Source organism: Antrostomus carolinensis, unplaced genomic scaffold (genome assembly GCF_000700745.2).
Source record: "Antrostomus carolinensis isolate BGI_N321 unplaced genomic scaffold, ASM70074v2 scaffold17019, whole genome shotgun sequence".
NCBI lineage: Eukaryota > Metazoa > Chordata > Aves > Caprimulgiformes > Caprimulgidae > Antrostomus > Antrostomus carolinensis.
The window spans coordinates 1-10,936 of NW_010336576.1; the positions used below are offsets into that span (position 1 = coordinate 1).

The 10,936-nt window shown below is 37.1% G+C and overlaps 1 protein-coding gene across 1 annotated transcript; it reads left to right on the forward strand.

The window, feature by feature from the left end:
- Positions 1-308: 308 nt before the first annotated feature.
- LOC104530358 (importin-7-like) lies at positions 309-7,595 on the forward strand (the record flags this gene model as incomplete). Its single annotated transcript, XM_010174916.1, has 6 exons — positions 309-404; positions 1,233-1,453; positions 1,557-1,762; positions 2,947-3,153; positions 3,517-3,633; positions 5,839-7,595. Coding segments are annotated over 6 exons (945 nt in total), but the record flags the coding sequence as incomplete, so codon positions are not given.
- Between the last annotated feature and the right edge of the window lie 3,341 nt (positions 7,596-10,936).

Sequence of the window (10,936 nt, forward strand, 5' to 3'; positions counted from 1 at the left end):
GGGTTTTGAATGGAAATAAATGAATTTTGGAAAATGGCAGCTGATGCTTACGTAGTTACTGTTGTAAGCTCTGTGTCCATAGAGTTATTGAGTATTTGTACATGGTGATTAGTTTTGCCCACATTCAGCAACGTTTCAAGTCTCTAGTTGTGGTACTGAGCCATTGCTCTAGATTTGGCTGCTTCACTGATGGATGTTTGTTAGCATTGCACTGGAGTGGGTAAATTCATATCGGCTTTTCAAAGCAAAGCAGGATATAGAAAATACTTTTTGAAGAGATATCATCAACAGTAATTGTTATTTTTCAGGTCCTTACAGGAGTTGCTGGAGAGGATGCAGAATGTCATGCAGCAAAGCTGTTAGAAGTAATTATTCTTCAGTGTAAAGGTCGTGGCATTGATCAGGTTGGTAACAACTTTGGTTGCTAAAACTAATATTTTAAAAAGTATTTTATTCTCAAATATGAATTGATTATGTATTAGCATGAGTTCCATTCCGAGAAGCTTGTGTAGTGTGACTAATAATCCTGTCTTCTACTTCACTGTTACCCAGCTAACAGCACTGCAGGGATAGTTATTGCACGCTTTGTCTGCAGAATTTAGGACACCACAAAACTCAAGAGTGTTCTTGAATCTATAATATAGAGTACTGGTTTAGGAGCATCTTGGTTCTAAAAGTTGATTAATTATGTTTGAAGTTCTAGTGAATATTTCACGAAAATTATTCAATCTGTCAAGTTAATAGCCTTGTAATAAAGAACAATGAACTTCCTAGAATCCAAATTAATGTTGTAGAGGAACTAGGGACATATGGAAGTTGGAATTCGAGAGATGAATTTGTGTGCTTCTGTATAATAGCTGTTTAAACATTTTTTGCATGCTTTTAATACATGAATTTGTGTGCTTCCACAGTGTACGTGACAAGCACTGTATAATAACTGTTTAAACATTTTTTGCATGCTTTTAATACTTGTGGATATGGTCTGTGGAAACTTGAATTTTTAATTTATTTGAAAGAAAATCTTCTCTAGCAATTTTTAATTTTTTTGAGTGGCATCTTTCATTTCATCTTTGTATATGACTTCTGCTGGCAATTAAAAATTATTCCCATTTTATGCCTTCTGTATTTATGTGCCAGACTGGTTTTTTATGCCATTTCTCTACTTTAGTGTGAATGCAGAACTAAAAAATTTATTTCTGATCATTAAATTTGTAACGGTTCTCACTCTTCAGTGCATACCATTATTTGTGGAAGCTGCGTTAGAAAGATTGACCAGAGAAGTGAAAACAAGTGAACTGCGAACAATGTGCCTCCAGGTTGCCATAGCTGCTTTGTATTACAATCCTCATTTACTATTAAATACATTGGAAAATCTTCGTTTTCCCAATAATGTGGAGCCTGTCACTAATCACTTCATAACACAGTGGCTTAATGATGTAGACTGTTTCTTGGGGTAAGTGTTTCTAATTTTGAAGATTATTCTCTGTGATACACTTCTGTATTACCTGCTTGTAAATCCTAACAAATTTTGCAACGTTTTTACTCTTGTTTTGCAGACTTCATGATAGAAAGATGTGTGTGCTTGGTTTGTGTGCTCTTATTGATCTGGAGCAAATACCACAGGTTTTAAATCAAGTTGCTGGCCAGATCCTGCCAGCTTTTATCCTTTTATTTAATGGATTGAAAAGAGCATATGCCTGTCATGCAGAGCATGAAAATGACAGCGATGATGATGATGAAGCTGAAGAAGATGAGGAAACAGGTATGGAAACTGGAACATTGCTGTGACTTACTATTTTTCATTTTTTTCTGATGGAGATTCTGAGTTCTTCTGTGGAATTCTTCAGAGTTCTCTAATTCCAAAAATCTAGTAAGGGGTAGAACACCGGACATCATCTAATGACTTTCAAGTATATCTGACTTACTTTCTAGTCCCTCTTAAAAACTAACTTCCTAGGCTGAGTCTCTTTGAAGCTTTTGTATGTGGATGCTGTCATTGCTGAAAGGAATTATTACTGGGGTGTGTTTCCCATTTGAGTGCGGGGTGGAAGAGTCAGTAGAAGGAGTTTGCAGGAATCCTCCTAATCCATTGTACAGTTTGGACTCTGTATTACAAACTGTCCCGTGAGCTGCTAGTGTTTAGCTGTGTATTGAAAATGACAGTTCTTGTGATTCCCCCCCACCCACAGACAAATGTAATCTCAACTTCATCAGCCTTTATGGATTTGCTTCTTCATGCAGTCATTTCACAAACTTTCACATCTTTTGCCATCTTCTTTATATGAATTTCAAAATTACCTACAACTTCCCCATACTTCTTTCTTCCACTTTTCCCTGTAGCTCTGCTTGAGTTTTTCAGTTTTGTACCCTATTTTTATCTTTCCATCATCAGCCTGGTGTCTTTGTGAGTGATTGTTTGGAACAGTTTTCCACACTCCAAGGAATATCTGTTGGTTTTCATCTATTTACTTAAAGCCCAGTTTCTTTTTGGTCTGTGCTGTTGAGTTTTGGACTCTCCATACTATTGCCATTATACATAATTCATACTATTTACATTTTGTATTTCTCAAGCATTCTTTTCAACAGCCCTCTTGAATGTGCCTTTAAAAGTGTTTTCATCAAATTATTACAGACTTTCTTTGGAGCACAAATATTGCCTTGCTTAAAGTTTTATCAAGTGCTGTTCCAAACTATCTGTACATATATTTTTTTTCTGTATACGTTTTTGTGACAGTAAAATTTTCCACGTACATAGTTGGTGTAAGTGAGGGAAGAGTGTCTTGGGGGGAAGACCATGGCACTAGGAGAGGAGTTAAATGAGCTTCCTCCTTTCTAGGCTGCACTGTACTGTTAACATTTCCACTGCCTGTTTTGTATAATCAGCCGTCTACCTAAAGAGTTGTTATTATTGAGATAAATGTTTTGTGTGTGTGATATTTAACTCAGAGGAATTGGGGAGTGATGAAGATGACATTGATGAAGATGGTCAAGAATATCTAGAAATTCTAGCAAAACAGGCAGGTGAAGATGGGGATGATGAAGACTGGGAAGAAGATGATGCTGAAGAGACTGCTTTGGAAGGCTACTCCACAATTATTGATGATGAAGACAACCCTATTGATGAATATCAGATATTTAAAACAATTTTTCAGAGTAAGTAACTCTTATTTCCTTTCCTGGCCAACAAGTTATATTTTAACTTAATTTTAGTGTATACCATTGTAAACTAGAATGTGTTGAAAGCTTCCAAATAGGCTTTCCAATATGTGCTTTGAACAAGTTCTTTCTTTGGAAAGGGGAAGCCAACATTAAACTTTGAGAGCAAGGGGAGATGCTTGAATTAATTGATGTGGGAGGAAAGAGGTCAGAGGTTGTATTGGTGTTTTTAAATGTCTTGAATTATGTAGCCCTAACAGACTACTGTTCTGATTAAAATGGTGGTGAATTAGTAAGCTTTGAGTTACAGAACATTTTAATGAACAGTTTCCTTTTGCTTATGTTTTCTTTCTCTTGCAGCAATTCAGAATCGTAACCCTGTGTGGTACCAAGCTTTGACACAGGGTCTTAATGAAGAACAAAGAAAACAATTGCAGGACATAGCAACTCTGGCAGATCAGAGGCGGGCAGCACATGGTATTTTTCCCCCTTTTTACCATTAATTGCTTCTTTCACTGTTTGAAAGCTGTTTACATGCTCAAGAAGCATAATACAGAAAACGCCTGTAATTCAAGCCTGATAATGTCTTCATCAAAGCAGGGTTGTTTTACACTCCAGAGATGGTTGAAATCAGTAAGATTATCAGGTCACATAGCCTCAATGCACAAATTGCATGGCATACCACAGGTGTAAGGAATGATAGGGACATCTTAATGAAGTGGCCAAGTAAGTAGAAGCATATTTGCCATAATTGCTTGGATTTGTAAACAGTTTATTTGATTACCTGAAGGTGGATGAGCTCTAGGTATAGTAAGAAACACATTAAGTGGCTGACAGATTATTTCCTGATGTGACCTAGTCCAGCTGGGATAGACAATGATTCTATGGGGGGGAAAATACTAAATTATGGAAGTAGTATCCATCTGTAAAGCTACATTATTAAGCCTATTAAACGTTTTAGATTGTTAGTCTTCAATACAGATAATACAGATTTAAAAATACAGGAAGTCAGCAGATCTTCAGGGTTTTTTTTTCTTTTCCCAGTTTTCCCCGGTGTTTGAGAGTAAGCCAGTATCTATCACTCTCTAAAGTCAAGGCTGAATTTTGAGTGACCAGTCCAGTCTCATATTCTGCATCTTACTGAGCAATTACTACAGGATATTTTAAAACAGAAATCAGAAATCTTTCAATAAAGAGATTGGTAGTAAGAATACATACTTTATAAGTAGTTTTTGTTAGAAAACAGCATAAATTACCTCACAAAGCTTTTAAGTGTCCAGAATGGTCTGCTTTTAATGGTTATAAAATACACTTTCACTGTGACCCCTGTCAAGCACTGGAAATCATACTGATGAGATTATATACTACTTGTGCATTTTATGAAAAAGAATTTTTTTTAGCTGCTTATTCATAGAGCAAGTTAGGTTCAGATTTTGATGTTTAACTTAAGCAACAGGAAACTCTTGTCTACTATCAGAGCACACTGATACACCATTTAGGCTGCCTGTCACACATGGGGACATCCTGTTAGGAGAATCTGGAATATAATTATCTCATTAATATAGCTAAGAAGAACTTCCATAAGCTAAGAGATTTGTCTTCTGTGCACTGTGGAGCTGAGAGGGAGCAAAGCAATGCTTCCCAGGTCATGTTCTCCACCAGTCATGGCAACATTTTTCTGTCCTGTTTCCAAAGAAACAGAGACAAAATGCAGATCCTCTGGATAGCTGTCCTGTATTTCCAGAGAGAGATTGCAACTATTTTGAGGTAGCAGAAAGCACTTAGACTGGAAATAAGACATTAATAAGTGTTGTTATCTTGAGCTGGGAAGAATATAAATCACCTTCTGCATTATTAAGATTGTAGTAAAGGTAGATAGAAATACACATTTCTGTCTGTGCTTCACCAACCAAATTTTCAGTTGTCCATGTGTTAGAGCTTGTAAAAACCAGTCCTACAGTAATCTTCAAAGGACAGAATATGTAGCTACTAAAACCAGACAGCTTCACTATCGCTGTTAGTTATAGTTATGGATACGTGGACCTCAGATGCCTAGAGATTTTAAAGTTTGGTTGAAAATGAAAAGTGATAAACTTTGTAGTTTTCTCTCCGAATTGTATTATATGGTCTAGTAACTTAAACTCAAAATCATCTGCTTGGTTGTGGGGGAGAAATGTGTGTATACTAAAAAGTCTGTTTCTGGTGCTTCAGTGGCTATTTCTGCTTATATTGTTGAACTGAGACAGGAACACAGAAAATTTAGCTGATATCTGTGTACTGCTTTTTTTTTATACACGTCTTCTGTTACTGATTTGACTGAAATGTCTATTAATATTAATCAGAAAGAATTGGGTGCCTGTTAGCAATTCAGAAGTCCAGCATTCATTCAGGTCCTATTTCTGAAATGTGAAAATTACATACGTCCAAAAGCTAATGTGTGGACTTCTGAAAATATACATTAATTTAAGCATAGCTTATAGCAATATTGAGAAATTAAAATAAATAAGTCCATCTGTTGCTTGGGGCCTGACACATTTCCATTTTGTGGGTGCTGATTACTTTCTTGGGTAACCCCAGGTTAAACTTTGTACCTCTGAGAGACTCGGCACTAAATATTAATCTGTCTTCTCCCCTACACATGCACTAATATATCTTCCTTCTGTGTCCTTTGTTTTGTTTTAGAATCCAAAATGATTGAAAAGCATGGAGGATACAAATTCAATGCTCCAGTTGTGCCAACTTCATTTAATTTTGGAGGCCCTGCCCCAGGAATGAATTGAATTATCACTTTTCCTGCTACTGTGTGATTGTAGTGAAGAGCTTGTGTTCCTCCCAATAGTGGTTCCAGAACTGGTTCATGTTATCCACAACTCACTCTAAACTAATTGATAAATAGATTGGACAAAAGCCCCAGAAGTGGGACCTGATCATGCAACCTAATACTGGAAAGCAAACCAGAGGTTTTTTTTTTTTTTTTTTTGAAGATAGGAAGAATCTGAATTTAAAGCTTCAAATGACACACTTTGGAAATCGGAAATCAAGAGGGGATGTCATGAAGGCAGCTTTTCTTTTTCTGAGGAAAAAAATAGGCATGGGCTGCAGGACTATTTAAAATGTCTCATTTACAGGACAAGCTAGAAGGCAGACAATTTTTACACCTGTGGCGGTATGAGTATTTGCCCAATTTATTTCCCTTTTCTCCCTTCCTATTGGGTGTCTATTCTTTTAATGTAAATAAGATAAGGTAATCAGATAGCCTTACTTAATCTTCATCATTTCCATTTATCAAGATTGTTCATATGTAGAATATTGGACACTTAATGTAGCACTACATAACTGATAAATCTGTAAATGAATTAGCACTTTCATATTGAAACAAGCCTGCTAGCCTATGTACAAAAATAGCAAAATGTTTGCTGTTTATAAAAAACAAAAATAAAAAATAAGGGATGTATTGGGGAAAATAATTTCAAGTTATTAATTTAAAATGAACTAGCAGTTTTGTACCTGGTGACTTTGTGGCACAGTCACCTCTGGTTGTAACTTGAATTCGGTTATGTAAAAAGGGGTTAGTGATATTCCATTGCTGCTAAAAAAAAAATAGCAACACCCTCTGTGTCCTTTGTTTTTCTTAAAGATCTCAGTGTACAAGGTGAAATTCGGATACAAGTGTGTACTGTAAGCACTGAGGAAAAAGTTATCTTCTCTAAAGCAGGTAAATAAGATGTGAAGTTCTGCTCTTAAGAGTCGATTGAATTGTGTGGATGAAACATCTATATATGCAATCTATTAAAAACACAACAATTTAATTTGACTAATCTGGGCTATGATCTATGAATGCAATTTTTCTTCCCTAATTTTGCAAAATATTCTTTTTCCAGCACGTGGTAGTGCAGGTGCACTACTCTTGCATTTAATTCCCCCTCTTTTTGCACTCCCAGCATTAGTGTGTGCTGTTGTCTGCCTGATCCAGACAGTGTATTTGAAGTTTTGCCAATCTTTCATTTTTGAAGCCACAATTTTCTTCCTTCAAAGTTGCTATAGTAACTAGTATTTTAGCTAGAAGAGGCAAAATACAGTTCCCTCTGGGACCACTATCAAAACCACTGTATGAAGAAGCCAGCAGGGAGATGCTGTGAATGGGTTGGCTTAAATGCCCCCTTTTTCTTTTCTAAAAGCAAAAATCCATAGGTTTTTGATCTTGCCTTGAGATCATTGGTGTCAGGTCTTTTAAATCAAATGTTTGTTTGTTTTTTTTTCTTTTGGCTGTTTTTATATAAAAATGTCACCTGCTGTTACAATTGATATTAAACAAGCTACCTTAATTTAATGTAAGCCTCCAAAATTTAAATACAGGTTAAAAATAAACTGAGTTTATATCTGTAAAAATGAAATGCACATATATATATTATGATACTCAAAATGCAGTCTTCAGAAAATTGGTTTGTGTGGTGTGTTTTTTTGCATCAGCAGAGTAGCAGGAATTCATGGTTTGGGGTTTTCTGGACGAGCTGACCAGCACCACGCTCTGCTTTCCATTTGTTGCACAACTGCTGGTGCTTCTCTGGGCCAGTGGAATGGGCTTTTCCAGTCACCCCTCTCTGGTCTGCCTTTCTGTGGCAAATACAGTTCCCTGCGCACAGAACGCCAGTGTGACAGACTGAGCCAGGACTGTAGTACCGTGTTGCCCTAGCCGAATACCAAAGGGATACTTTAAAAGGAAATTGTGGACTTAAAAGGATGGATATGGCACCTGATGTGAAAAAGCCTAACAAAAGAATCCTTGAACTGGAGTATCCATTGTAGTGGTGGTACGAGAACCGTGGTAGTACTTCTGAATCTTTAGCTGACTGGCCAAGTATGTGTAGCAGAACTGGTTTTTTTTTTTTTTTGTAAGCGTGTAACTCACGAGCACGTGCAGGTGTGCTCTGCCCTCAAGATTATCTCTAGACAAGGTTTTATTTTTGTAGAAAAAGGTGACAGACATAATTACAGCATGCCTTTCCCTGTGCACTCCCTGACCTTGAAAAATGTCCAGTTCGACATAAATCATTTCTGAATATCTGCTTGTTGGGTGTCTGCTTCTCTCGTTACACATCCCAAAAAAATATGAGAGACCCTTCTAGGACATATGAGATGCTTTTGCCTCTCAGCAGAAGATACAACAGAGCAGCAGTGAGAAGGCTCTACATACAAAGCAGATGGAAAAAAATGAGGAGAAAATCATCGATTTTTAGTGCCGTTGTCATTTCTGGATCAGTTATATTTTTCAAGTCACAAGTCAAGGGAAGAATTTTATCTTGGTGTGAAGAATGCAGTCTTACTTCAGGGGTGCTTTTATGTGTTGCTAGACTGGTTAGCAAGGAGCATCTTTTTTTAAGAATGGATCTAGAACTTTGCTTTCCTTTGCTCCAAGAAATGTATTTATATAAATTGCAAAACAATTTTGCATTGTTGGTGGTGGTGATAGTGCATTTTGTGATGCAATATATCAATTTCAGTGATACACTTATGACAAATTTAAAATTTATCTTCCTCATAGAACTTGCACTTATCCATTCCATTTTCAAGGATAATGCAACTCTAAGGGAAGAGCTGGGAAATTTAAAGCCTCTGTTTTTTCTATTATGGAAGATCTCCTTGGATTAATAAACATCTAAAGCAAATCCTTATCTTCAGTTATTTCAGTGTGGTGTTTTGAATGTAGCTGTATTCTTGCAGTACTTGAGAGTGCTGTTCTAGTTACACAGCTCAAACATTTGTATTTTCCTCTCCAAAATAATTTCTTCACACAGAAATGTTAGGCACAGCCACAATTTGTGTTAAATACAAAAGGCTTGTATCATACACGTTAAAAAAAAAAGTTGACATAGTGCATAAATTTAATACCCTTTTCTCCTAAATCACTATCTTTAAAAGACTTATAAGTGTCAGTTTAGTACAGCAGGGCTCTGTTCAAGTCTCTTGTAGCCTAGAATTACTACTGCAAGTTTCAAGAAGTCTGCAGTGGATTAATTATAGAATACCTGATAATAAACATGCAGACGGTTTTAATTGTGCTTAGTAATCGATACATGGTAAGTTTTATGGGTTAAGTTGTACTTTTCTAAAGGAAATTTTTTCCTCTTGTGACTATCAGTTCTCCAAGAGTAGAAACATCACGAAGCTTCTCAACATGTGTGATCTTTGCACGTTTCTGTCACGTTCCCTTTCAGTCTGTCCTCGTATGTGCTTTCTCTTGCCAACCATTTTCACTTCCTGGGCATGAGTTTGTCCCCCTGTAACTCCCTTGAGATGCAGCCCAGAACTGTAAGTGGTTCCTGCTGTAGGCAGTCATACCCCTGCTGATGCTCTCCATGTGTGTATTCAACACCAAAATACAAGGCTGCATCCTTCTCTGCGGTTGCAGCAGCAGAACTGATGCTCGCTGATGGCTCCTCAGTGGTGGCTGCAGGCTCCCAGGGGGAAGGACCTGACGTGGTTCCAAAGTCAGTACTGGGGGCAGACCCTGTGTTGCCTGTGTGTGGGTTTGGATGTAACAGATGTGGCCTAGTTCAGGTAATGCTAGTCCAAACTTTGTATGTTGGTTAAGACTTTACCAGTCTTCCATGACTTGGGTTACTAATTTTTTATCTTTGGTATATGACCAGCAATGGATGAACACTGCTTCTGAAAATCACAAGTGGGCATTTCGTTTATTTTTAAAAACGTAGTTGGGAAGAACACTACGGTTCTGTGGTTCTGCTCAATCCACTATTCCAGTTATAACCTGAATGCAGTAGTTAATAAAAAAAAAAAAGCTTGGAAGGTCCAAGGCTCTATATTATGCTGTTAGAAACTATAAAATTTTAATTTTATTAAAAAATTTTATAAAAATGATTTTTTTCTCTCTTGTGCTCTGTGGGACCTCCCATATACACAGAACAAGCAATGTGGAAAAGCTTCATTTGTCTGGTGGTAGGTATGGCACCAATAAATTACTCTGCAGTCAATATGTAGCTTATTTAACTTACATGTTGATTCACTGCTTTGCTTATTTCCGCTTTTTATATATTTATATGATGTTGATGTGATTAACAGCACTTCAGAATAAGAAATACCAAGTTGCAAGATTTGACAGAGATGTCAACAAGTAATCTATTAATATAAAGGAGTTGGTACACCCAAAACAGAATTTTATCTTGGGTATTTCACTGTTACTGTACTTCAAATTAAACCGATGGCTTTAATTTGTATTTTGGGTGAAAGTTTCCAATGAAGAAACAGGAAGGAAAACTTTAATAAAGGAAAAATGCTCTGTATGAGGCCTATTCACGAGTAACCTAATTTTGGCCATGTTGGAACTAGATGATCTTTAAGGTCCCTTCCAACCCAAACCATTCTATGATTCTATAACTATTATTGTAGCGTTTCAGGAAAAAAATCTTCAATGTTTTCTTCTGTCATGTTCAGAAAGGTCAGGTAAGCCCTACAGAGCTGGGCATATCATCCTGTCAGTGGTAATGGCTCATGTTAATTGCACAGTTGCGTTTTCTTGAAAGATCGTCTACCAAAATAATTGTAATGCCCTCTGATTACCTGTGGAGCCGTTGCTGGACTAGTCTATGTTGCCACACCACAAGATCACATAGGGCTAAATATTCTCAAGCATAATTTTAAGAACCTTAGAGTCCTTATCCACAAGAGCTGCGCTGAAATGGCAGCAGAAGATAACGAGGCAGGGGAAGGGCAGGGTCCTCGCTCCCCCCCGTGCCCGCCCTAGCCCGAGCAGCCCCTCCGC